The sequence below is a fragment of the Meriones unguiculatus genome, chromosome 11, assembly GCF_030254825.1.
Source record: "Meriones unguiculatus strain TT.TT164.6M chromosome 11, Bangor_MerUng_6.1, whole genome shotgun sequence".
In the NCBI taxonomy this organism is placed as follows: Eukaryota; Metazoa; Chordata; class Mammalia; order Rodentia; family Muridae; genus Meriones; species Meriones unguiculatus.
The window spans coordinates 38,933,754-38,961,744 of record NC_083359.1 but is presented as its reverse complement, the minus strand read 5'-3'; the positions used below and the strand labels follow the sequence as shown (position 1 = coordinate 38,961,744).

At 51.6% G+C, this 27,991-nt stretch overlaps 1 protein-coding gene across 7 annotated transcripts; it reads right to left on the bottom strand.

Moving 5' to 3' along the window:
• Window positions 1-616: 616 nt before the first annotated feature.
• Window positions 617-27,745, bottom strand: Capn15 (calpain 15). 7 transcript variants are annotated; one of them, XM_021637121.2, is made up of 13 exons: window positions 27,474-27,743; window positions 15,572-15,860; window positions 6,299-7,760; window positions 5,527-5,735; window positions 5,242-5,425; window positions 4,950-5,173; window positions 4,232-4,357; window positions 3,998-4,150; window positions 2,935-3,096; window positions 2,623-2,849; window positions 2,351-2,517; window positions 2,093-2,271; window positions 617-2,020 (listed from the first exon to the last, which is right to left on the bottom strand). In XM_021637121.2, exons 2-13 carry the CDS (start codon window positions 15,745-15,747, stop codon window positions 1,843-1,845), a joined length of 3,447 nt encoding a protein of 1,148 aa, XP_021492796.1. In that variant the 5' UTR covers window positions 15,748-15,860; window positions 27,474-27,743; the 3' UTR covers window positions 617-1,842. The 7 variants fall into 7 exon arrangements, 6 of the variants coding, with proteins under 6 accessions (XP_021492796.1, XP_060219910.1, XP_021492793.1 ...); XM_060363927.1 differs by having other exon boundaries at window positions 2,351-2,849; window positions 4,950-5,095; XM_021637118.2 differs by having other exon boundaries at window positions 2,351-2,849; window positions 27,474-27,742.
• Window positions 27,746-27,991: the final 246 nt, after the last annotated feature.

Genomic DNA, 27,991 nt, shown 5'->3' with positions numbered 1-27,991 from the left:
AATTGCTTTCACATTCGATGGGCCGGCCTGTGACAGGCCTCTTACGCAGTGCGCTCCGGCCGTGAACCCCCAGCCCCCGCTTGCCCAGGGGCATCCTCCAGCTCCTGAAGGGGCCTGGGCTGCTGGCCAGAGATGGGCTGAGCAGCTCAGCGTCACCTGTGATATGAGATGGGCCCAGCCTGCACCAAGCTGGGAGGGGACACAGCACACCAGCCAAGAAGACAGCAGCAGCTACAGCCCCACTCACCCTCTGGCTCCATCTGCTCCTTCTTGGTGACTGATGGGTTTAGACAGCCTCCCCCCCTCCCCCCCAGTGCAGGCAGGAAAAAAAAAAAAAACTTGCACACATATTGTCCTGCACACCATGTTGGTCCTACCTGGCTGTGGGGTAAAACCCTGGGGTTTGGCTCCAGCCTCTGTCTCACCTGGATACTTACTACTTCTTCAGTCTGGCTGGCTCATAGCTCATCTGACCTTAGGCAGAAGCAAGAACTGTCACCTTGCAATCTCTGGTGCTCCTTTGCAGTTTATCCAGGAGACCCCAACACTGGCCTTTGGAACAGCCTGTTTCTGTGTGTGTAGGTACCGAGAGGGTGACAACAGACTGGAAGCTCCCTTACAAAACAAAACGCTTTTATTTGGTCCTTGGAGCCTGAGTGGAAACGGCCTGTGGAGTGCGTCATCGAACAAGGAAGGGACTGATAGCTGATAAAATAGTCTCTGTGTTCGAAGAGCTGGTCCTATTTACAGGGTTAAAAATATTCACAGCTCAGAGTAAAAGGAGGCCCAGGGGGAGGGGAATGTTTCTTTAGGTATAAAAACCCTCGCAAGCCCCATGGAGGCAAGGATAGTGGGCATGCAAGATGCCCACTATCTAGGGGGCTGCAGGACAGTGGCAGCCAGGTGTGTGTGTTGGGGCGGGGGGGGAAGGGGGTCCAGGAAATGACTCAGGCGTCCATGTGGCAGATTAAGGGCTCTGATCTTGACAAGCAGCTGGGGAAATGTTGGGCAGGTGGGCAGCTTCACTCCCTCATCTAGGGAGAAGCCAGTCACACCATACATACGCCTGTGATGGGACTGGGGTACGGGGTGCCCCTCTTCGTGGACAGACTGAGGCCATGGGACAGGGCTGGCTGTGGCCCGGGACGCTAAGGACAAAGCGTTTCTCCAGACAGTAGGGCTGGGCCTGGCTCCCGACCTGCCACCCCATCATGGCTTCGATCCTGGAAAGTGCTCCAGGAATTGCATAGTGTTGCAGGAGGGGCAGCTGTCCCCAAGCCCTGGCTGATAGCCACCAGGCATCTGCTTCCTGCAATGCGCTGCTCATGTGCCAGGGCTGTCAGGACCCTGATCATTAGGGCAGGGAACCAGGCTTGGGAACAAAGCAAGGGGAGAAGCAGCAGATCTGAGCCCCCACAAAGGGTCACCCAGGCTCTCAAGGCAGGTCAGGGCCTCTAAACCCCCAAATTTGGTTCTGTGAACATGTATCTGGGCTGCCTCTCTATAGTGAGTGACCCCATATTCACAGGGAAGGGCAGCCCCAATTGGGCCTTGGCCGCCTGAAGCTGTCCCAGGGCTCAGGACAGAAGTACTGGAATGAAGCCCACCTGGCTCGAGGTATTCTGCATGGCAGCTGGGAGGCCTGGTGGGGGCTGAGGGTACTGGGATGGGATGGGAGGGGAGGGAGGCCCAGGGGAGGCTGCACCCTGTGGCTGGCGACTCCCTGGGCAGGGTCCTGAGATTCTGGTTCAAGCATCCTCCATTGGGGGTCTCCCTCATAAAGTGCATGTAGGGGGGCAGGTGGGTGGATCTGCACACAGCCCCTGCCCTAGGGAACTGCAGTCACAGTGGCCGGGGTCCATGTAGGCCGGCCACATCAGGCGTGAGTGGGGGGCTGTGGGTACCCCTAGAGGCTGTCCAGTCGCTGAGGAAGGCCTGGGCTGCCTTGCGGTGTGCCAGGCGGTGGGTGATTGAGAATCCAGCATTGCCTTCCAGCTGGGACAAGATCACCAGGACCTGCCTGCAGGAGAGGGCTGATGAGGACACCAGTGGGAGAGCAGGGCCTTGGGTAGGGGAGCAAACAGGTACCCACCTGTGCAGGGGTGGTACACTGTCCTGGGTTCGTAGGCTGCCACGTGTGGACACCACATTGAAGCTGTCGGTGCAATCACATTGCACATGCAGGTAGGACTTGGGGTGCCGGTTCTCCACTACCACGATGAGCCCCGCCCAGCCATGAGTCAGGTAGTAGCAGGTCATGCCCTCTCGGCCCTGGGCACAGGCACAAGGTGGGTGGGCCAGGGCTGGTGGTTGCCCACCCGCTGCCCTCCCCCATCAGGCCCCCACCCACCTCATGCCGCTCGCCCCGGCTCTCAGTGAGCAGGATGATGGCATCGGCCAGTGTGGTTGGCTGCGCCTCCACCGGCTCCACCATGACCAGCCTGGAGCTGTACACTGCGAGTACGTGGCCGGGTGGCTCGGGGGCACCTCGGGGGACCCCTGCTGAGGGGCTGGAGGCTGTGGGGGGTGTGGATAAGGGAGCCAGCAGCTTTCCCGTGGGTGGGCTTTGGGGTTCGGAGGTTGGAAAGGCGGGTGTGGGCCTCATCTGGCTGGGGCCCTTACCCTGGGCAGGGGGCCCTGGTGGAGCAGGGTTCCAGTGGTTGAAGGCACAGCACACCACAGCATACTCGCCAGGCTCCAGCATGACATCACAGTTCACAAACTTCTTAACAGCACGTTTGCTGTGCGCCAAGAGGCGGCCCAGGCTCAGGCGGCCACCAGTGCCAAAAGTGGCCCGGAACACGAGGATGCACAGATCCAGGAGGTGGCTGTCTACTGAATCCGAGCGCCTGGGGGCCAGAGACAATAGGCTGGGTGCTCATGCAGCCACAGCCATGAGCTCCTAGCTTGGTGAGTGGCCAACCTTTTGCCTACCTGCTGCCTTCCTGGAAGAGGGCAAACTCCAGTGAGGCACGCTCCAGCACTGTGAGCGCTGTCACACCCACTGGCCCACTGGCAGTGCTTGGGAAACACCCCTGAACCCGAGCCTCTTGCCAGTCTGAGTGTACCTTGCAGATGTCCACAGAGTCGAAATACCTAGACAGCGAGGAAAAGGGCAACTGAACCGAGTGCAACCCAGTGCCGGAGCTCTGGTGTGCAGTGCTCACACGGGCCTTTGCTGCTCGGCTTCCTGAACTCTCAGCAGGCTTCCTGCTCCCATGTTTTCTTTTGGTTGTCCCCTACCACTCTCCCTCTGACCTAGGAGCCCCTGGCATCTTTCCAGAAAAGGATCTCGAAGCAGGAAGCACTTCTCTAGGCTGCTGCCATGTTGTGTTTGCATGGGAAGTGTCTGGTCCCCAGCTGGTGGTGCTATTGCAACCAGAAGGGACTTAACCCCATCAGTGGGTGAAGCCATCAATGAGTTCATAGCTGAGTGAACAGGCTATCAAGAGGTGGTGGCTGGCTGGAGGCCTGGTCTTTGAAGGATGTATCTGGCCTCTTCCTGTCTGTCTCAGCTTCTTGGAGGCAATGGGGTGAGCAACTCTGTTCTACCACACCCTTCTGCTTTACCACATCTAAAGAAAGGGAGTCAGCTGACCATGTGCTGAAATCCATGACTAAAATAATGTTTTTCCTTCTTTGAGATGGAGTCCTAGGCTGACCGGGAAGTCATTATGTGCTTCAGGAACTTGGGATCCTCCTGCCTCAGCTGCTGGAGCACTGGGATTACAGATGTGTACTACCATACCTGTTCATTCGTGCTTTTAAATTGTTCCTCTCAAGTCTCTACCACAGTAACACCAAACTGACATGTTTCCTGGACACCATGGGCATACAGAATGACTCACACAAGTCCTGTATGTTCACGGAACTAAACTCCTTGGCCAGGGCTGCCATTCAGAGGCCTGCAGGAGCTGGGACACGAACAAGCAAGCTGCTTATCTAGACCAGCTCCCTGAGGCTCTAGCCATGGGACGGGTGACGGCATGCAGGGTACCTGATAAAGTCACTATACTCCATCCAGAAGACGCCCTCGCTGCTGCCATGCGGCATGAGCTCGGCTCGCAGGTGCCCTGGCCAGTGCGGCCATTCATCCGACCAGCTGCCATTCCAGGAGAAACGACCCCATGGGTTTCGGAGTCGAAGGAGCCTGTGGATCATAGGACTGAGAACCGAAGCTGTGTGCCCTGTGTCCACACGCTTGTCCACCCTCCGCCAGTTGGTTCCCTACCTGGAGCCCTGAACATCACGAACATCCAAGATGGAGTAAGCATGGCGAGGGCGCAAACCCATGCTCTCGTAAGCAGCATCATCTACCTTCATGTTACCTCCCCCGCAGGAGGCACCCATGAGGAATCTGTGTGGGCAGAGTAAGCCTGGCTGATGGAATGGGTGGACAACAGAGGGGGTGCCCTCTTTGAGTGTGTGTGGGGGATATAGTCTGGGACCCACATGACACATGCTTTCAGGAAGTACTGGCCCACTCTGGATGACCTGGAGGACCTGGGCTAGAGCAAGTTGGTTGCTGAAGGCTTAGGCCTGAAATGGTGGGCAGGGGTACTGCCCAGGTTCAGCTGGAGATAGGGATTTTGGCATCCTCTTTCAGGCCTAGGGCTTCTGTAAGTCTTTGAGTCTAGACTCTACTAGGCCTTGGGAGAGGAGGGTCAAGGTTCACAAAACTGACCAGGGTGTGACATGCCTCAGAACCCCTCCTCCCACTCCTCAGGGGCCCTCTGTGGACTCTTGCCTGTCTTTTCCTAAGTGGAAGGTAATGAGATCTAGGCTCTTCCCAGCATGGCTACCTAGAATAGAGTACTAGCTATGTTTCCCAGCGACAGCCAGCTGCACTAGAGAACCCTGTTAGACACAGGTATAAAGGTACCCACTTCTCCCACCACTGCCCCTCTGTTCCCAATGCCACAGACCATGGCAGTTCCTGCCCCTCTTACCCAGCCTCCTTAGAACTCAGCATTTTGGCCCAGATGAGGTCAGTGTCAACAGGCTCCTCTCGGGGGTTAGTGGAGCTGACCTGCAATGCCAGGCTCTCACAGGGGGCACCGGTAAGTGTGGCCAGACCTTCAATGGCACGCCCTGCCTGGAGGGCAAAGTAGGAGCCATGCAGCTTGGCCAGTGCCTTCTCAATAAGGGCCACCCACAACTGCTTCCGCTGTGCCTGGGGGAGGGATCAGAGTTATTGGCTGCCTGGTTTCCCCGACCCTGCCTCCCACCTTGCTGTCCCACCTGTGAGAAGAGCAGAAAGCCAGCCTCATCGCAGGGCAGCATGTCATCAACCAGCACTGTTGTCCATGTGCCGTCCTTGCACAGCCGCACCTGGTAGGCACCCTCTGCACACAGGCTACGTGTGACCATCACCCTCTCCACGAGGTCGGGACGTTCAGCCAGGACTGCCAATGCACTCAGGAACCTAGATAGAGCCAGGCAACTTCACAACATGCCCAGAACTGGACCAGTAGCCTCCATCCTCCCCTGAGCCTGTCTGGCCCTGAAAGGCACCTGGAGCCTCACCAGCAGTTCCCCAGTAGACCCTGTAGGATGTCAGAGGGCCTCAGGGTGTGGAAGACTGACCACGGAGTGGCGTGGTCCCTGAAGACAGAGCAGTTGATTTCGTGGGGCCGCAGCCACTGTTTCACTCGCTGCTGGACACTGTCGCCCACTGGGAAGCCAACAGATGCAGGCCCGGGGGGGAAGCTGTCATCCACAAAGTTCACACTATTCTGCAGAGACCATGGCCGGATACTCAGGCTGGGCAGGGCAGCCTCAGGCCCAGAATGAGCCCACTCTACCTTTTGGGGGAAAACCCATTCTCCCAAGGGAGCTTTAGGAGGTTGGGGTGGGGCCCTTGCACATGATACCAACCCTAACGCTAGGCAACTCTGAATGGTTTGATGGGCTTGCCATCAAAATGATCCTGAGTGGGCACGGGGACACATGGGCTCCCTGACAATGACACTGCAGGCGGTGACAAGCAGGCCAGTGAGCATGTTAGCTTGGGAGATGGCACAGCTCCAGCTGTTTTTCCAGTTGACTTGGTGAAGCTACCAGAGGCTCAGGGTCTGCAGCTCAAATGGAATAGCAGGTGTCCCAGCCTTGAGCTTTAACAGGGCTGCCATGCTTCCCTGAATAGCCTCACTGTATCCTCATCTCTCTGTGGGCTTAGACATGGAAGGTTGGGATCCTCCTAGGTATGTGAGCTGAGGGGTATGACATGAATAGTAGAGGTAAATATTAGTTACCTTGGGCCAAGCTGGTTCTCAGCCTCAGAAAGGAGGCTACTTACCTCTCTGCAGAAAGCCACTATGTTCTCCCAGAGTGCCTTGGCTTCGCCCTCATCTGTCTGCCTCCGCTTCTCCACATGCATACTCTCCCGGCGCCTCAGGGGCGTAGCGCCCCGGCCCTGGGTCACCAGAAGCTGTGGTGTATGGCAGGCTGCGCAGTGCTTGGCCCGAGGTGTGTTGATCAGGGTGCAGGCAGGGCAGGCCCACCCAAGGCGATCAGGCAAGAGCCGGGCAGCCTTTTGTGCTGAGGGAGCTCGTCCACAGGAGCCAACACACGGGCCAGGCTTGTCGGCACCACAGTCAGGGCAGTGGGTAGGGGGTTCACTGTGCTCCTGGAAACCATGTAGCTTGGAGCCACCACATGCTGAACACCTGGGGGCTGTTGTGGGGTTCCTAAGTGTGCACCTGGCACATGACCAGGTGGTGAAGTCAGGGCTGGAGGGGCTGGCAGGTGTGTAGCGCACCGTATCTCCAGCCAGGTCAATGACATCACTGCACGACTCGCAGCGGGCAGGGCTGCTCTCTGGGGCCTCCTCCTCTAATACACTCAGTCGCTTGCCTGACAGCAACTCCTTGCCTGATAGCAGCTCAGCTAGGCGGGAGGCCCCAGCTGCAGCTCTCCCAGGGCCCTGTGGGGGCCCTTTGGAGCTTGTGGAGGTTGAGGACGGAGCAGCCTCAGGCACAGGCGGCTGAAGCTGAGGGGGAACCTCCCGGCGGCTTCTGGGCACAGGGTTGTTCTGAAGGGTGGGTGAGAAGGGGCTGAAGGGCGGTACCCTGGGGGGCTCCTGGTCAGTGGAAGCGAGACCCTGACTGGTCGAGTCAGTCTCAGCACCTTCCCCAGGGAGGACAGGCTGGGATGGAGCAGAGACATGAAAGCCAGTAGGGGCTACAACCTCGGGAACCACCAGGGCCTCTGGGGGGATGCGAGGCAATGACAGTTTCCGGGGTCCCCCACAGGCAGAACAAGAGCTGGCCACTGGTGTGTTATACAGTGTGCAGCGCTGGCAGGCCCAGCCGCTGCCAGGCTCTGCCCCTTTTCCTTCGTCCTCCAGCTCCTTTTCTTCTTCTTCTTCAGGGTGCCCTCTGGCTGGCTCCATGGCCACTAGCCCTGCTGTCCGCACTGGGCCTGCTTCTTCCTTGCAGTTGCCCTTTGGCTCCACCAGTATGGTGGGTGGCTTGGGTAGGACCCCATTGATAATGGGCAGCAGAGGGGCTCCAGGAACAGGCTCTGGGGTAAAGCCACACACTTCGCAAGCCTCTTTGCCTAAAAAGTTCCGGAATGTACAGCGTGCACAGGGCCATTTCTGCTCCTCTACACTGAGCCGCAGGATCTGGTCAAGATCTGGCTTGTGGCGGGGGGCCTCACAGATGGAGCACTGGCGTTGGCCCGCAGGGTTCAGGAAGGTGCAGCGCGCACAGGACCACTCCCCAACTGTGGCCATAGACCCAGGAGAATGCGTGTGGCTGTAAGAGAAGGAACTGATCAGTGTGGCTCCTTTGAGGCCTATGGCCATCATGTCCCATGGGCAACAGGGTACCACTCTTGCACTGAGGGTGACTGGGAACGAGGGAGACGCCAGCCTGTACAGGACCAGCAATAAGTGTGGCCAACTCAGGGTCAGCTACGCTATGTCTACAACATGTTGGGGGGGAGGGGCATCAGTCAAGAATAATCTAAGCCTTTGCCCAGTGTGCATCCTCAGCTTTGTCGGCCTCCTCATCCACAGGAGCCCTGGCAGACCCCTTGAGCTGCACATAGTTCAAGGCAGAACCAAAGCCTGAACCTGGGCATTCAGGCCTGTTCCCTAAGGGCTTGGCACACTCCATACCACTAGGCTGCAGCAGGGTGGCAATGAGTACTGGAAGGCTGTGTGGATCTTGGAAAGGCTACCTGAGCACAGTGAGAATACAGAGCAGACACAGGGTGAGCCTGGATGGAGGCTGAAGTTATGAGACTTGCAGCTTGCATTGTGCTAAGAACCCAACATACTTCTCCTGGGCTTTGGCCCAACTGCATAGAGTATGTAGAGTGCAGCCTCTGTGCTTGTATGGAGCTATCTTCCTGATTCCTGGCCTGCCTGCCTGTTCCCAGGATGGCTCCCTACTCTTCTGAGGTAGATGGAAAGAAAGAGTTCCATGACAGAGCTGAGTCACAAACACACCTCCACTATACCTGTCTTTTGAACTGACCACAGCAGCTCTGCCCATAGGAAAATCAATTGCTTTTTATAATGAAGTTCTAACCCTTTGGTTTAGGAAAAAAAAAAAAAAAAAAGAACACTCTTCTTCAGAAAAAAAAAAAAAACAAAAAAAATCTTCAAACTATGACTTGCCTAGGGGCCCAGAGTTAATTCTGATTCCACCTGCCTGTGTAGGTTGGGTAGGTAAAGAGGTAGTCTCATGAGAAGAGGCTACTGAGCTGCCTACGGCCCTGTCCACAGTGGGAAAAGCCCAAGTAGGCACAAGGGGCTCTGAGAGCCCTAGAGCAGCAACTGCGCAGGTGCACGAGGCAGGGCTCAGAGCCTGGGGATCACCAGACCTCTCTCCTCAACTCCTTTACTTGGAGGATCGTGGTTAAGGTTAGAACACAGTGTGTGCCAGCAGAGAGGATGGCCCTGGAACCTCTCTTCATATGAGAGCACTACTGTCTCTGCCTGTACATCTACTTCCTGGCACAAACAAGATGGGCACCCCAGAAGGTCCTGGTGGACCAGAGCGAGAGTGACAGGTCACTTCCCAGGTCTCTTGAGGGAAGTAGATCTTCATGAAGTGCTCCTAGGGGACTCTCTTGGGGCATTCTCTGACCCAGCCCTAGGCCACTGAGTGCACAGACTAGGAATGCTTGTGATGGTTGGTGCTCATTGTCAACTTGACTAGATTTGGAATCATGTAAAAGACACCTCTAGCAGTGTCTTTAAGGATGTTTCCAGGGAGGTTTAACTGAAGAGGAAGACCCAGTCTATAGTTCTGGCTGGCCTCAAACTTTCAGACTCTCCTTCCTCTTCCAAGTGCTGGCATCAATAGCATATGCCTCCATGCCTAGCCCAGAAGACCCACTCTGAATGTGGACATCATCCCAGAGACGGGGATCCCAGGTTAAATAAAAAGGGGAAAAGGGCTGGTGAGATGGCTCAGCAGGTAAACATACTTGCTATTAAATTTGATGACCTGGCCAGGCAGTACTGGTACCTTTAGTCCCAGCACTCAGCAGGCGGAGGCAGGCAGTTCTCTGTGAATTCAAGGCCACCCTGGTCTACAGAGTGAATTTCAGGACTATCAGAGCCACACAGTGAAACAATGTCTTAAAAAACTAAACCAAACCAAAATCTGATGACCTGACCCCACATGGTGGAAGGAGAGACCCACCTCCCACAAATCGTCCTCTGACCCCCACAGGCCAGTGTGTACATACTCACATAAATCAGTAACTGAAAAAGGAAAACAAGGACAAAGCATGAGCCTCTTTGACTGCAGAAATGTGACCAGCTGCCTCACGCTTTCCTTGAATAACAAACTGTATACCTTCTGTGATGGTTTGAATGAAAATGGCCACATAGGCTTATTTTTGAATAATACCTATCAGATTTCCTGTAAGCCCCTGAGAAACCACAGTGCTGTGAAGGTAAATTCTGAGATGCAATGAACACCCCATGACTATGTATGCTGTAGATGGCAAAAGTGAAGAATGGGATTATTCAAGGCTGTTGGAGTCTAGATAATGTCACAACAATGCAAATGTATAGGACACTGAGCTTCAGAATTTGGGCTTTGGTATTCCTTCACCCTATTTTACTTTGCCCTATTTGCTCTCTTCTGAAATGGAGTATGTTTACTTCGTGCCACTGTATGTTGGGATTACATAAACTTCATAGTTAAGAGATTGATTTGAATGTTGGCATGAGCTAGGTGTTGTGGCATATGACTATAATCCTAGCACTGAGGAGGCAGAGGCAGGCAATTAGTTCTGACTCTGAGGTATATCTCCCACTGGCAAACTTTCTCCCTTTAAGATGGACTATGTACCCACAAAAGCTACAAGCTAAAATCCTTCTTCACTTAAGTTGATGTTGTCACAGCAAGAAGAAAAATTACTAATACAAATTTCAAAAATACTAGGGAGGAAGTCCAGGTGCTAGTTCATCACAGGAAACAGCTGCGGTGGCCAGTGTCAGGCTTTGGCCTACCTGAATCAAAAGCATGGCCATCTATTAGGATGAAGGGTGGATAGGGGAGCACATCTCAGTAGATGAGCCAAATCAGGAAGACCCCATCTGTAATATGGGGCAGCTCCAATGGAAACAATGCCTAAAGATCAAATTTGTCCCTGGGAAGTAGGACAAATTGGCTAGAGGCCAACCTGAGGGTCTTCTGTTAACCAAAAACCTATCAAGACCAAGGACTCTTTGGGCAACTCTGGTCAACTGTGTGCTGTGCACCTCACAGGAACCCTGTCCTTCACCCTCCTTGGCTCACTTGGCTACTGTCCAGTCTCGGCCAGTCTTATGCTGAAAGGCCTGAAAGGAGGGGACCCGGGCTTGAGACCTGAGAGCCATAGGCAAGGCTGTACAAAAGTCTGCAGCAGAAGCCTGGGAAGAGCTGAAGACTCAATAACATCTGTATACAAACGCTGGAACTCCAGGGCTACAGTGTCGCTAGGTAGCAGGGTGCTTGCCTAGCACATGTGTGAGACACTGGGTTTGATCCCTAGAAGTAAAAACAAATGTTAAAAAAAAAAAATCTGTTTTTGTTTTGTTGTGTTGTTTTCTAGAATTTTTGATACAAACACTCCTACAGAAGTAATTCCAACTCTTCAGGACTCTGGCTCACAACAGAGAGCACACTTGAGGCAACGGCCAGAGAAACCAGCAAATGAGCATTCAGAGGACCTAGAGGTGGCCGCATCCAGCTGTGGCCTTGGCAGGAGTCTTTCTCCTCTAAGGGAAAGCTGATAAAACTACCAACTTGAGGAAGGATGCCCTGGGTAGCTGCTACTTAGGCGACTAAAAGATGGATGCCCCTGCTCAGCAGAGCAGCTCCATGCCTTACCCTTGCCAGTTTCTTATCCCTAACTTGTGCTCAGGGTAGACTGTCATGAGGGCCTATACAAGGGTAGTGTCTCCCTCTCTAGGGAAATATACCAGGCTACTTTCCTGGCCTGGCCACAACCTGTCTTGCTCAAAATTTCTGGATGGGTGTGTTCCCCTTGTTACTGTCCCTAGGGCAGCCAACGCCTAAATCAACTGTCTACTGATTAACCAGCCAGGTGAGGCTGGAGAGCCAGTGTACCTTGATCTCCTGGCTCCGGTGCTGTGAGTTTGCTTTTTTATCCACACATGCATGTTGCCCTAAAGGAGAGTATCTGCTCTCCTGGGGGCAGCATACTTTAGATATGAGGAGCTGCCATGTCCCATGCTTGTCCCAGCCCCCCCTAGTGCCCATCAGAGCTTAGGGAAAAGGCTGCCTGTTTCACATGCTTGTGCTGTGTTACTTCTGTGTGAGTGTGCACATATATGTGCGGAAGGAGCCCAGAAGGGTGGCCACAGAGCAGTGTCATCTGCTCTCCTACCATCTCTCTAGATCTGTAGCCCTTCTGATGTCTTCTGATGTCCCCTCTAGTTTGGGTATGTATGGCTTCTTCCAGATCATTAACACTATTTCTTTCTGGTTCAACTTGGATGTCTACTGCCTACTTAAGTCCTAAGCCTACCTACAGTAAGAACTAATACATATTGGCAACACCAATTCAGGGGAAGGGTCTAGTAGGAGGCTATAGTAATACAGAGTGATGACACATCCATAGGTCCTGGGACTCTTCCTCTTTATCCTACTGCTTTGCTATCTCTCAGATAGACTTGTCCAGCCAAACAGTTCTGGATGTCTTAAAAAAAATTTTTTTCCCTCACATAATCCAAGTTGTACTTGAACTCCTGACACCCTGCTTTATCTTCTAGATTGTTAGAATTATAGGCATGCACTACCATAGTTCTGGATTTTTAAAACTACTGCTATTCATTCATTCATTTATCTATCTATCTATCTATCTATCTATCTATCTATCTATCTATCTATCTATCTATCTATCTCTATTTATTCATTATTTATTTATTTCTCTATCTATCTATCTATCTATCTATCTATCTATCTATCTATCTATCTATTTTTTTATTTTGAGGTAGGGTCTCTTTTTGTAGCCCTGGCCGTCCTGGAACTCACTATACTAGGCTGGCCTTGAACTCACAAAGCTCCAAGTGTCTCCGCTAGGTTTAAAGCATCACTACCATACCCAACAAAAAACTTGTGCTTTTTTATGATTATGAAAATAATTTATTTATTTTCATGCATATGTGTATGTGCTTGAGTGTATGTATATATGCCATGCACTGGAGCCTCTAGAGGTCAGAAGAGGCACTGGATCCCCAGGAACAGAGTTCCAGACGGTTACCAGCCACAAAGTGAACTCAACCCAGAGTCCTCTGGAAGAGTGGTAAGAGCTCTTAACCGTTGTACTACCTTTACAGACACCCAAACATTGTGCTTTTACCTCTGTTTTTGAGACAGGATCTCACTCAGCAGTCCTGGCTGGCCTGCAACTCATTATGTGGCCCAGGCTGCCTCAAATTCCTACTTTGCCTCTTGCCTCAGCCTGCCAAGTTCTACAGTGATAGGTATGATATGCAATGCTGAGCAATCCCTCACCCCCCCATCACTTAAAAATGAAGCAATAGTGAATCTTGAAGTTTCATTTACACACATGCACTTAGTATGCACATATATGGTGTTATTCTCTACTGGGCACTGCTTACTCACTGATAAGACTGAAAAAAAAAATCCAACAGATAGCCTCAGCACACAAAGCCACAATTCTACTCTTAAAAGATATTTCTCAGGAGATACATACTTTATATACAATAACACACACACACACACACACACACACACACACACACACGCACGCACGCACATATAAAAACATGAGATGTTTAGTAGCAATAGCCATCAGACAAATGCAAATCTAATCAAGTAAAGCTCCACTGCACACCCTGCAGGACGAGGGTGGTCAGAGTCACAGACAGACTACAGCAAGCATCATCCAAGGCAGGGGAAACCAGAACCCGGCCACCGTTAGTGGGAATGGAAATGCGCCAACCCCCGAGGCAGCAGTGTTTCTCAGGATGTTATACAAACTCGCCACAAACACAGCAACTCCAGCCCAGGGAAACACTCAGACAATTAAACACATGCCGACATAAAAACCTTTAGCAAGAGAAAAAAAAAAAAAAGCTGGGCATGGTGGCACACACCTTTAATCCAGCACTCTGGAAGCAGAGGCAGGTGGATCTATGTGAGTTCAAGGCTAGCCTGGTCTACAAGCGAGTTCCAGGATGGCCAGAGCTGTTACACAGAGAAACCCTTTCTTAAAAAAACTAAACAAGAACAAAATATCAAAACCCCCTCAAAATTTTAGCATGAATGATTATAAGCAGCATCACTCATAAAAGCTAAGTGGAAATACTGTACTGTTTATGAGCAGACAAACCAAAGGTAGCTTACTCTTAAAACAGAATAGCAGAGAAGTATGAAAAGGAAGGAAGTCCTGACATGTTGCAATGTGGACGAACCTTAAGGACAGTATGCTTGGTGCAATAAGGCAGGCAGACACACAGGTCACATGTGAGATCTCTAGAAAAGGTAAAGCTACGAACAGGAAGCAGGCTAGTGACCTCCTGGGGCCAACACAGGAGTAAATGACTGCAAACAGGATCTCTTCCAGGTGCAAACTAGCTCACTGGTTGAAAATGACCTTGACCTGAAACTACATTGATGACAGGTGAATCTAATGGTGTGCCTGTTGACTAGTTTTATATCAACTTGATACAAGCTAGAGTCAGTCATTCTAGAAGAAGGAATCCTCAGCTGAGAAAATGCCCTACTCTCTGGCCCACCAAGCCTTTGGTGCATTTTTGTAATTGATTATAGCTGTGGGAGGGCCCAGCTTACTGGGGGTGGGGGGCAGTGCCTCTCCTGGACTGAAAGCTATAAAGCCGGCTGAGCAAGCCATGAGGAGCAAGCCAGGAGGCAGCACTTCTCTAAGGCTTCTGCGTTAGCTCCTGCCTCCAGATCCCTCCCGAGTTCTTTTAGTGATGCACTGCGCTGTGGAAGTGGAAATAAACTCTTTCCTTCCCTAGTTGGTTTTGGTCAATGGTGTTTTACCACAGCAATAGAAAAACTAAGACAGTGTGTAAGTCACATTTCAATAAAACTGCTTAACGGAGTTAAAACTTACACTGGAGGCACTGCCGGAAGCATCTTGCAGTAACAAGAACTGAGGCAATCCCACGCGCTCATGCACATGTGAAACAGAGCACCGTCCACACTTGAAGGTCCCTGCCATAGTTCTGCCTGTCCTGTCTCTCTGGACCTTGGGTTCTCAATGTCTCCCAACCACTAGAGTGACTCAGCCCTGCAGATGCATGCGGTCTCAGTGCCTCCTGCCAGCGTCTCCTTACGGTCACCTGTCTGCCAGCTCGACCTTGCTGTCAAAGGCACCTCAGGAGGAGTCTCTTGTCCTGTCTACAGCTCTATGCCCAGCTAACTAATACCTGACAGATGGGTGCATGAGCTGTCTGTGGAAGCCATAGACATGCACTTTCCTGAGTAGAGAAAGGATCAGAGCTTTACCTGGGTTACCTGGGTTCTAGAGCTACTAGGTCTACATCCTCTCTGAGGTAAAACCTGGGAAGTTTAGGGAGTACCAGACAACCCTCAAAAAGGAAGCTAATGACATGCATGGCTTAGAAAGGACTTTCAGGTAAAGGTAGCCCCCTATGGTTCTCCAGAGCCAGAATGGCATCCCTAGAGCAGCCACACTGGAGCTTAGGCACCATAGGCAGGGGAGGAAAGTAGTGTTCAACTCTGACAAGTGTGGGAAGCAAGCCAGCACCCTTAATGCATGCTAGCCACAGGGGCTCAAGTCATCAGCTTCGCTAGCAGGGGTCTCCAGACAGCTTTCATAGGAATACTACAGGCCCTGGGCAAGTACTGCTCAATAGCGGGCCACAGCAGAACCTCAGGCAAAGGAAAGTCTCCAACCTGCCAGCCAAGAGCAGCAAACCCAGATCAGATTAGCTCCTGTACCTTTAGGGGAAATGAGTTGCCAGAGAGCACTGATAAACAGATACCTCTGCTCTAAGCACGCATCTATAACAAGGAGAGACACATCGAAAAAAGGTCTCCTGCCCAAGACCCCTCAGGCTTGCCCCTCCCCACCTTCTTACCTTCGGGCCCGGGGACGTGGGTGCTGTCTGGTGACCAGAGCACTTCCCCAGACAGTCTCCCCAGGGCCGCTCCTACACCAGCCAACTGCTGCTGGGGGCCCTGGGTAGGGTGGGCCCCCAGGGAAGCCGTGGTCTGACTCCGTTTCGGCAGCCAGGGAGGAGGCGGAGCTCCCCATGGCCCCCCTGACAGCGGCCACGTAGAGAGCCGGGCCTGGTCACCTCTGGCCGGTGGCACACGGACGGAAGCATGGAGAGAGGAGAGTGCCCACGCCGGAGAAAGGGCAGCCGGCTAGTCAGTGACACAACAACAAAAATAAACAGAATAAAAAGAGAGAAGAAACAGTGTGATTCACACAGATGAAACTCTAAGCCCTGGGACAATTTCCCAGCATGCCAAGTGGCCTGGGGTACACAAGGGAAAAATGAGGTTCAGGGCATGACTTTAGTGCACATCCACAGACAAGTGCTGCAAGGGAGTGTTGGTCAGAGGCCAAAGGCCAGTACCCATGGTACTGCAGGGACTGCAGCTTCCTGAGGAATACTAGGGTTTCAGGAAATCACCCTAATCTGAAAAACCCATCATTCATCTCAAACTTCTCTAGTCTTCAAAGGGGCTTTATTCCTCAGTTAGGAGAACAGTTTTGTCTTATTACAGAAGAAACTTTCAAGGGGACAGTAAGTCCATGGAAAGGAAAAATGAAGAGCAGAGGGCACAGCAGGATGGTACCTGAAGACCAAAGAGGCCAAACTGTGCCCTCCTAGGGGCAGCATCAGACTGTGTGAACACACTTGCCAGGCTCACACTAGCCCTGGAGAACCCCAGGGAACCAGAGACGTCCATTCCCGGGAGGAAGTGGGCAGGCTGCACTGCAGGAGAGCCATCTTACACCTGCTGGCCAGGGGTGGCAGAGACCAAACACATCTGAGGGTGATCCTGGGGACACGGAGGACTTGGCAGTTGGGGAAACCAGCTCACAGAGGATAACTGGGTGTGTGTGTGGCCCCTCTTTGGGCTACAGGTTAAGGTATGAATCTACACTGCTCTCTGACTGGGTAGACCACAAAGCTGTCCTGGTTTCAGCAGTTCCTACCCCTGGGTCTCCTATCACCCACTGACAGGACTTTCTCTGGCTTCTGAGTCATACACTGATGCTGGTATTGCGGTGCAGATGAGAGGAGACTGACATTAGGAGCGAAGAGGCACACTGTGAAACACTATGGGCTCAGGGGACAGCCCCACATGACAGGTGACCGTCTGTTTGTGCCTTTGTGAGCCAGCACTTGACATGTGAGAGGAGCACCAGCATTAAGCCCAGCCTCTCTCCAACACACCCAGACACAGGGCTGGGTAGTTCTGAAACCCCTCATCATGAGGTTTCAGAGCCAGATGTTTCTCCCACGAAGCAGCATTTATTTCTCAACCACCTTCTAAGTTAGCATGTGAGGAGCTGCTTTTGCCAAGGGACAGTCTCTATTGGTGACCCTGTGAGATTTGAAGGCTTTTAATTCATACTTTGAAATGGCTAGAAAACAAACCAAAAGGAAAAGAAGAACTGAAACTTATGTAGAATTAAAATTTAATAAGCTTCTTTTTTTTTTTTTTTTTTTTTTTTTTTGAGACAGGGGCTCACTATGTAGCATGGATTGAGCTCAGGATCCTCCTGCCTCTGCCTCCCAAATGCTGTGATTACAAGTATAAGCTACCCAGCTTGAAATTAAAATTTCAGTGTCTACAAATTGTTTTGATAGACAAAGCCATGCTCATTTATTTACATGATGACTGTGGCTTCTGTCAGAGATCACATAGCACAAAAAGCCTCAAGTATTCCCTGACTGCTCTGTTAAGGAGGACTGGCTGGCTCAGAAGACACAGTGCAGTACAGGTTCAGGCTGCCTTCAAGCCATACAGAGGAAGTACAAAGAACTAAGAGAGGGCTGGCGATCTGGCCAGAACCCATAGTGGAAGAATTCCCAAAACTGTCTTCTGACTTCCACATATGTGTGCACATGTTCCCTGCCCCACAACAATAATAGTAAAAAGAGCAAAGAAGGACAGGCAGAGCTAGGTGTGTGAACTCCTGTAATCCAGCACTGGGAAAACCGAAGCAAAAGAATCACAATTTCTAGGCCAGCCTGGGGTACATGTTGAGACTCTGTCTTACCAACAAACAAAACAAGGAGCTCGGGAGAGGGCACAAAGGTTAACAGATCTTGTTGCTATTGCAGAGGAACCTGGGTTGGATTCCCAGCAACACATGGTGGTTCATAAACATCTGTAACTTCAGTTCCAGTGGATCTGACATGCTCTTCTGATATCCATGGGTACCAGGCACACAAGTGGTATACATATTCACATGCAGGCAAAACACTCACATATATAAAATAAATAAAATAAAAATACAGCTGGGCACAGTGGGGCACGCCTGCAGTCCCAGCATTCAGAAGGCAGAGGCAGGCAGATCTCTATGAGTTCCCAGCCAGCCTGGCCTACAAAATGAGTCCACGACAGCCAAGGCTACACAGAGAAACCCTGTCTTGAGAAACAAACAAACAAACAAAAATATAAGAAAATATAATTTAAAAAAAAAAAAAAAAACACCCAACAAACCAACAAAAACAAAGATCAGGTAAAAAGCCTTAGTATAGTTTGTGCAACATAACATCTCTCCAATGTTGTCCTGTCAGTATGACATCACCACAAATCACATTACTGAGTCACCAAGTATCCCTTTTCTGATCAAGGTGCCTCTCCCCACTCTCCAGTCTTCTCAAAGTGTCACAACGTAATCTCAGCTAACTTACATTCTTACTGCTTTTGACTGTTTTCACACAGGGTCTTACAATGTAGCCTAAGCTGGTATCTCCTGATTCTCCTGCCTCAGATTCTGAAGCACTAAATTACAGGTCTGACCTTGGTCCTTGGCCCTGGTCGAGATCTTTGGACTATTTTCTTTTCTTTTTTTTTTTTTTTATTATTGTTTATTATTATTAGTTACATTTTATTAACTCTGTATCCCAGCTGTATCGCTCCCTTATTCCCTCCCAATCCCACCCTTCCTCCCTCAGCTTCTTCCTGCTCCTTTCCAAGTCCACAGATTGGGGAGGACCTCCTCCCCTTTCGTCTGGCCCTGTTTTATCAGGTATCTTCAGGACTGGCTGCAAAGTCCTCCTCTGTGGCCTAGCAGGACTGCTCCTCCCTTGGGGGGTGGGGAGGTCAAAGAGCCTGCCATTGAGTTCCTGTCAGAGATAGTCCCTGTTCCCCTTACCAATTGGTTATTGATCTACCACGAGCTTTTTCCAAGCAAAGGTTCTAGGTTATATCCATACATGGTCCTTAGTTGGAGATTTGGACTATTTTCTAGCTCAATATAGACATACCACTTCATGGGACTCAGTAGCCACATGTGCTGGTGGCTTTGTATGGGGTATCAGTGAACTGTTGGTGGCAGGATTCTGTTCAGGTGCCCAGCAAAATATGCTCCTATCCATCAGTCCCACATTACAATGTTCACCCAGTACACCTGCCTCTTCTGTGGTTGTCAGTGCCAGAGCAATCCCTCAAACTGACAAGCCCTGGCAACATGCGAGCCTCCTGTGAGAAATGTACACCAGCATTTCTGGTGCTTCTCTCTCATATTCAAATCTTGAGCAGGTGAGAGAGAGGGAAGAATATTAGGAGCTGGGATCAGAAGTGCCCATGGGGCAGAAATTGCTCACAACGGGGTCCTGAGTTGATCTATTGCCAACACTGGACCTTACCACATTCACTGTGAAAGCAGGAAGTATATTCAGGGCTACCTATCTGCCTCTGGGAGGATGACCTACCCCTCCAGGAGGATGCTAGAATCCTGCATAGGCCTGAGTGCTGCTTACCCCATAGTTCCTATAATCCCCAGCTACCCCGCTCATCAATCCCGTCCAGAGCCTATCCTCCTCCTGTCTTTGTGTTTGCTCATTGGGGACACTTTCTTCAAGCAGAGGGTCTCTCGGGAGGGTGGGCACAGCATATTCTTCTTTTGCCAAGTGTGCAGAACAAAAAAGAAAGGCAGACAGGGAGAGCAATGATTTCAGAAGCTCTCCATTCTACAAAGCCCTAACCATATCTGCTGTCAGGGAGGAGAGAGTCCCTTGGTATGCTGAAGAGCCGTTGTCCTGGTTAAGGGCCACCTGAAGCCTGAGAGAAGATGCTGGCACAGTCTTAGTCCTGCCCTTCCCCCAACACACACACCAGGAAGCAGCTGGCTACTAGCTCTTTGTTGGCCTAGGGAGCCCTCACATCGAGAAGCTGGCATCAGTACGGCTCTGCGTGTTTTGAGAGAGGGTCTCATGCATTCCACAATAGCTCAAAACACTATGTAGACAAGAATGTTCTTTCATCCCTGAATCCCCTGCCACTGTCTCCCAAGTGTAGGATTATAGTGTCACCATGCCTAGTTGTCCATGTGTGCCTCTTGAAACTCCCCTTTCTTCCACTGGCCTTTTAGGCACAGCTGTAGACCCAGCACCTCCAGTAGCCTTGGTGCTCCAAGGATGATAGGCAGCTGTGTAAAAGGTTCTACATACCTTCCTTCTGGATTCTGACAACTGCACTCAGGGACCACTGAAAGGGGAGAAGGGGAATCCAGCAGCAGTCCTAGATAGGGTTGGCTGTTACTCTGGCTTGGCCAACCCTCTACAGAAGCAATTATCATACTCAAGGCACTTTGCCAAGGACACTGGGACCAGGCCTTCTCTGAGTGAGGGAGGCTGGCCCCTCCCAGGTCTCCTTCATCTAGGCCAGAGTACAACAGTATAATTAGCATGTGGTGAAGGCAGGGACACTGAGAAACACAGGTGGATCCAGTCTTTGCTCATGTTCTGATTGTGTAGGCTGTACTCCAAAGAGAACAGGAAGGAGAGGACTTCGTAAGAACACAGCATGGCCCCCAACCTTAGTGACAGGCCTGAGCCACCTCGAGGGTCGTCCTCTCTTATAGGGCTTGCTGGTGGACAAATGCCCCCACTCCAGAAAGCACTTCACTTCCTCATCCTTTTAATTCTGTTTGCAAGCTCAGCAAACACTCTTTGACCTGTGTTGTGAGTCAGGAAGTTTCAGGAGGTTGGACACAGCAAGTAGTGATTCTCAGAGGTCCCTGCCCCAAACACTATCCCACTGCTCCACTGTTACTTAAGTGTAACCACATCGGCCTCCAACAGGAGGCAGAAGGGGTAGGGTGCACCAAGGAGCACAAGATTTGAGAGGTGGGCTCTTGCATCCCTCCCAGCCCTGGGGCCTATGCCTTCCCCTGTCCAAGAAATACCAGTCAGTACCTCCTTTATTTGCATTTGGGAACTGCTCTACTTCTAAATAGGACAGTGGCCTAGATCTGGCCTCAAGGAATCAAGGAAGTGGGGCTGCCACTGCTCTGAAAGACCAAGTGTTAATTACCACGATGTATTAGCGTGTCCCCAGCCTTGGTGTGAGACATTCTATGGGTATGCAGAGGACAGCTGGAGGAGATTCACCCAGGACCAGCATGAGAAGACAGGATGATGCTTCCACTGGGTTCTGCCTAAGGCCACACAAGGGTACTCTCAATCAGGAGGCAAAGTCCTAGCTAGCCATGGTAACAACAGCTGCTGTTGTCCAGGTTCACCTCCAGCTCTGAGGGCCCTCTGAGAGAAGGTTTTGGTCATGACAGCCCACCTGCAGGTGAGATGTTTAGTACACCTCAAGTAGGACAGACCCATGGCTCTTCCTCACAGGTGCTCAGGGCTGGGGGCTAGGTGGGGACCACCATGTTTCTTACCAGCCATGAAACCTATCTAAGGGCTGCAAATCCATTGTGAGGGTCCCTTGGTATACAGCCTGTCTCTTTGCCCCACACTGCTACAGCCAAGTCAGTACTTCCTGCCCAGAGCTCCCAAGTACTTGAAGAATATCTCAATCCCAGAAGGACAATCTGGGCAATCTGGGGACATCACCAAGTCAAGGCCAGGGAGACCTACTGTACCATGTTCTTCTAGGGCTCTTGATGTAGTAAGTAAAATGTCTCCCTGTATCTCCATTTGGGAGTGCCCCGGGCACAGTGCTCAACCGCAGTAAAAAAAAAAAAAAAAAAGAGTAGAATGGGATTTCCCACCACACAAGCCCCTTCTCTTGGTAATTTTATGAAGGCCAATTTCACTCACCTCGATATCACTCACCTCTTGAGATAGTAGAGCAAAGGAAAACAGCAGGACTAGCCCCAACTGCCACCCACAGCTACCTACCATACCTTTGAATTGTACCCACCAGGGCAGGAGGCAGCCAGTCCAGATGTGAAGCCAAGAATAAGCCACTGTTGGGATGCAATTCTGTCCAAGACAGCTGGTATCAAGGCCAGCTCCAGAGGAAATGGCCTGGGGACAGGAAGTAAATCCTCCCTTCAAGAAACTAGGCTAGATCTACCCCAGGGGAGGGTTGAACCCTGTGAGAACTGGCTGAACAGCATTCTCTAAAGACAGGTAGAGCACCTCCACAGGAATGGACCAACCTCAGCTCTTTGAGCCTTTTTTTGGCCAAGATACCCTATAGCTCAAGAACTCCATGTGGGAGCCATTAGCAGTCTAGAGGGGAGACATCTCAGGCGGTACATCCGGGAGGGTAAAAGGCCCAAACGATAAGACCAAACCCTACTACCCAGCTTTCTCAAAAATGTTTTCTGCCAAGCCAAAGAACCAGGCTGGCAGGGCAGAGGGCTGATCACCAGAGAGACCATGAGCACTGGCCCAGAGAAAGGAGTTCCTCCCTCCCACCTAAGCACTTCAGCCCTGCTGTTCCATCAAACAAGCCAAGAAACAAGCTACAGCATTTGGTAACTAGCTCACCTGAGGCCACACACAGAGATAACAAGATGCCAATGTGCCCACACCAGGGTTGCCACCTCAGGAAAGGGCTTCTGAACAGACTGACCACTGTAGTACCCACCAAGACAGCACTGCCCTCCTATCAGGGTTTGGACTCTGGCCCAGGAATGCCAAATGCAGCCTCTGGGATTATCTGCATAAGCCAAAGTCCTGCAAATGAGTCCTGATTGGCCATGTGACTCAGGCCCTGCCCTCTTCTACGGTGTTACAGTGAGAGCCTCTTGGAGGACTTAATTTACTGCCCCTCCCCCCAGTACATGATGTCCAGGGACTTCTTCCCTTTAAAAACTGTATGTGTTCCACAGCCAGATATGGAAACACCATGGCTTGCTGGCTCTTCACTGCCATTGTCACAGGAACCAACTTGTCCTTTAGTCAAACAGGCTCGTGGCTAATTCTACATTGGTAAGGATAATAGAAAGGGTTATTCAAGATCCTGTCTTGATGTTCCTCAACTTGGCTCTGCTCTTGGGCAGAATTCATCACCAGGGCCACAGATCAGTAGTAGCTGGCAAGAAAGCCTCGGCTCTCTAGGTACTGCCAGGGAACCGTGCCCAGGTTGGGGCAGGACTCTGGGAAACAGCAGAGTGACACCAAGATTCCCTGGACTCAGGTCCTGGCACTATTCAGCCACTCCAACTGCCAACAGTAGTCACTGTTTCAATCTGCAAAGCTCTGCTTTTCTTAGCACCTGCTTACCATGGCAGATGCTACCATGACAGTCAGTCTCATGTGTCCTCATCCTGTACTTCCTTCCTGGGCCACTGCAATCCCCTATACTCACTCACTGCCCTCTCATATGAACAACACTGGAAACAGTGGCCATCACCATCCACCTTCACACAAGAGGCAGGATGCAAGCTGAGCTCATAAAGTGAACCAGAGATTCTACTGAAAATGAAAAAGCCCATCTACAAACCAAGGGTAGGATAGAAGCTTTAGGAAGAAGGACACTGTCCTGAACCCTCTTATCCTTCTAAGTGGGAGATGAAGCCAGAACACCCTACAAGGTAGTTCCCAAACTTTCGTGTTGTAGATGTCTCCAGTTCTGCCAAGTACTTCCTGGTCTCCAGCTCACAGGAAGAAGTTGAAAAGTGTGGCTGGAGCTGGGCAGAGTTGCACACACCTTTAATCCAAGCAGAGCAGAGGCAGAGGCAGGTGGAGTTCAAGGCCAGCCTGGTCTACAGAGTGAGCCCAGGACAGTGAGGAATACACAGACAAACCCTGTCTCAACGCGCGCGCGCACACACACACACACACACACACACACACACACACACACACACCCTGAGGCTGGGCCTCAGAACAGCAGTGGCACCTCCAGCTGTAGGCCTATTTAGAACAAATAAGACACACTGATCCTGCTGAGGTGAACTACTGCAGTTCGTGAGGCGGGGACTCAGCATCTGGCCTCTGAGCAAGCATAATCTGAGACAGCATGCTGGACCTGCTGCCTCCTGGACATGGAAAAGAGTCACAGAACATCCTTCTGGGTCTCTGGAGTTGCACACCACCTTAATTATACATTATGAGAAGGGAAATTATGTTTTCCAAAATGGCATTGCAAAAAACAAAAACAAAGGATTTTAGTTTTTGGTTTAGTGTTGTTGAATGTGCGATGCGGCTTTTGGAGAAAAGGGAAAAGTGTAGTATGGTGGGCTTGCCATCAGAACAAGCAACATACAGGCACGCAAGCCCACTGCTGGCTCAAAAAAAAAAAAAAAAAAAAAAAAAAAAAGGCAGGGATTAGGAGTGTGAGGGGCCACAGCATGTCTCTCAGCACTAGAGCTTTGCAGATGGGCAGGGGCTCCAGAAAGCTCTAGAACTCATTGATTTTTTTTTTTCCCATTAAATGGTGTATGGTCAGCAAGATCAAGCAAGGGACAGAAAGTCTGAGAGTTCTTTAAATACAGAAGGCAACTTTCACGAACCATGGAGGAAGGCACAGGAGCACGCTCTGCAGTGACACGCACTCCATAGCCTTCCCACCCCTACTGTTAGCAGCGGGCATGGCTGCACCTTGACAGTTTGGAACAGCAGCTATCAACTTGTGTTCCTTCCTGTATCCCAAAGCTCTGTCCAGGCCCATCCTCCAGCTGGGTTACCAGGGAAGTAGGGATGGCAGAATGAGGGAAGCTGAGACACAGGATATGGAGCAGGAGAGCCATGACTGTGCATTTGTCAGTATAAGAGGGTTGAGGCCAATGTAAGTATTCCACTTGTTTTCCTGACGTGGAGACTTGAACAGGCCTGCCCTGGTGCCCGCTGAGTCCTTACGGAGGGACGGCTATACCCCTGGTTTCCCACATGGCAGCTTGTGCAGAAGAGTAAAAAGCATAGGAAGACTGTCTGGCATCTTACCCTAGGGTCCCACATTATCATTCCTGTTTCCCCACACTGTGGTAGACTACTCCTGCCCTCCTATAATGCCACCTCTGGCAACTGTTTACCTAGTTAGACCAGTCTGGTAGGCAAGATGTTGCCCACACCAAGATGCTCTTTGGTCCACTGGTCACAAGGTTTCCACACAGCCATGCCACGACGCACAGAATGACAATCGTGTGGATGAGCAGCCTCCACGCCCAGCCCCAACCCACAGCCTCCTCTGCCTCCTTTCAGTGACACTTGTGCAAGGGTCACAGGCTGCTGGTTTACTTCTCAGATTGGGAAACAAGCTGCGGACAGGTGCCCGTTTCCACAAAGAGCACATGCGGCTTTTCTGAATTAGGACAGCTCTTCAATGTTAGAAGTCAACTGACCCGAGGCTACCGATAATGGTCAATGCTCACTGGCTACGTGTTCAATGCCGGGCTGAAGTGAGTTAGGTAGCAGGACCTGCCAAGAAATGACACACACATCTTGAGTACGGGAGACTCAAGTAACTGGGGTGGCCCCAGCAGACCCCTGGCAATAAGCCAGAATGATACCAGATATGTAGGGATCAAATGGCTCCAGATGGCCAAGACATACTGGGAATTCAGAAAGGCCAAATGACAGAGATTGCATACAGCCTGAGGAGTTAGAAGGCTAGACAGAGTTTCTGGAAACAGGAGCGCAGTGCACTTTAGGATGTTCTCACTGTGTCAGGTGATCTAGCTAGTATGCAGTGGTAACCGGAAGGAAGACAGAAGGGGTGGTCAAAAGATGCACAGGCAGGTAGGAGAATAATACACCCCTGGGGAGGGGTAGAGACAGGAAGTGTCCTTTTTCTAGGCTTGAGCCCAGAGCCTGAAGGCCATAGCTGTGTTTCTTGGAAATTCAGCCTCCCAGGCTATGCAGCGTAGAAATCAGGACAAAATAATGTGACAAGTCACCAGTGATCCTTGGTTACTATATATGTGTTTTTCAAAGAGTTCAATGTTTTTCATTTATCCTTTTTTTCTAATCTTTTTTTTTTTTTTTTTTTAATTTTGCCTTTTCAGACCTAGAAATTGTCTAATGCAGTAAGAGGCAGTGTTGACACTAAAGACCACAGGGCTGGACAAAGGACTTTCTCAGGCTCTTAAATGATCAACTCGTTGACAGCATGTATACTGAAGGTTTTCAGGTCACCAAAAAGGCTCTTCTTCTCAAGGGCCACCAATGAGAATGTGGAAGGAGACTAAAAGTAGCTTGTGATCTGGAGACTTAGAATTCCATCTACCCCTCCCCTGGCAACTGCTCTTCTACCTCAGTTTCCTCATCTGTAAAATGGGGCTTACCAGTTTTGTTTGCCCTAAGGCCTGGATAATGTACAACAAGGGCCAGGAAAACTTGGGAGTAGCCAAAGCCTGGATGGTCAGAACCTGGTTCTGATAGTCAGAACCAGGGCAAAGCCTGGATCCAAGGATAGAGAGCAATGGAATCCTTTTCCCATGGAGGACAAGCTGAGGCTTCTACACAGATGTAGAGTCTGGGCCTGACACCTCAGACACCATGGCTAGCAGAGATTTTGATGGTTAAGTTCCCATAAAGTTGTAACATATCCGAGCCTTGGATCCAGCATGGTTTAAATCTGCCTTCCTGGAGGTCACTGACCTGCCTGTCAGTCAAACAGCTCCAGGGATTCTCAGGTGTTGGGGGGAAAAAACGGGTGCATCTCTCTGGGGCAGAAGGACCTCAAAGGAAGCAGGATCTATTACCCACCCCATGGAGAAAAGTTGCTGTTCAGCAAGATACAATTACCCTACACTGCATAACTGTGGGCCTGAGCGCATCCCTCACAGCTAGACTCTGGAAGCAGGAAGAAACTCCGAGACAAGCTCTGCATCTGTGACCTACAGATCCCCAGACTGGAACAGGGGAAAATTGCCTGGAGGGGAAGACCTCACAGTTCCTTGAGTACAGGTTCTCCCTGAACTGCAGGGCCAGCCCCAAGCACCCGAGAAGGCTCCCAGGTTCTGGGCCTGGGTGTTTAGAGTCCTGAAACTCAGGAAGGTATCCTGTTTTTAGAGTCTAGGTGTTTCACGGTCCTGTTACCAGTGTCTAGTAACAAACCACAGGCACTCGGGGACCCGGAGAGCCAGCCCAGCAAGGCCATCTGGCCACACAACAGGGTTTCCAGATCAGAAGTAGAACAGGCCCCTTTTCAGACAACAAAAAGAAAATCCTGCAGCTGTCAAGGGTCCGCTCTGTAACTTTCCGGGCCTACTGACAGGCCCACAAAAACAGAAGTGTGGGATGGGAGGGCACACAGGACGCCCTACTCTCACTGGCACCCCAGGCAGCTGCAGCTTTCTGCAGACGGTGCTCCCACGATGCACACCTTCGTACAGTGTGGGCCAACGCTTATCCCCAACAAGAGGGCACTCAAGGACAGGCAGGCACCGAGGGTCGCCTGCGTCTGAGCTTCCTGGGCTGGCCTCGAGTGACCCACACGACCACCCCCACCTCGCGCGCGCGCACTCCCCACTTCCCGCTCGCCACAGGGAAGGCTGCTGCTCCCAGGACAAATACGGAGCATCCGGGCTGATGCCCGGAGGCCGAGCTCTAGGAGTCCTAGGCCGGCTGGCCGGCCGCCTACCGTGGAACTCACCTTAGCGAGCCGGAGGCGCGGTTGGTCTAGGCGGGCGCGGCCCTCTGTAGGTTGACCCACAACTTCTACCCGAGGGCACCGAGGCCCTCTTCGCGCCAGCCGCGATGCTCCGCCGGCTTAGCGCGTTTCGACCGCGAAGCTCCAGTCTTGGCCCGGCAACCTTACGCCGCCTCCGTAGCACCCGCCGTCCCGCCCGGCCCACCCGGTACGCCTTACGCCGCTTCCGTAGCGTGGCGCCCAGCCGGGGCCCGAGGCTACAGCGCGTCAGGGGCGCACGCGGCACTGGGAATCGTGCCGGGACTACGACTCCCACAAAGTAGAGCGACGCCGCTCAAGGCACGCCGGGAGTTGTAGTCCATGAACAGCCCCACGCTCTGCTATATTTTCCTGAGCTCTTGCCCTCCAAAACCGGCAGGGGACGCTCAGTCTACCAATTCGGATAGGACTCCCGTGCTAGTTTGCTGAGGCGCGCGCGATCCGGGGAGAGAATGGACTACAGCTCCCAGGATCCCCTGAAA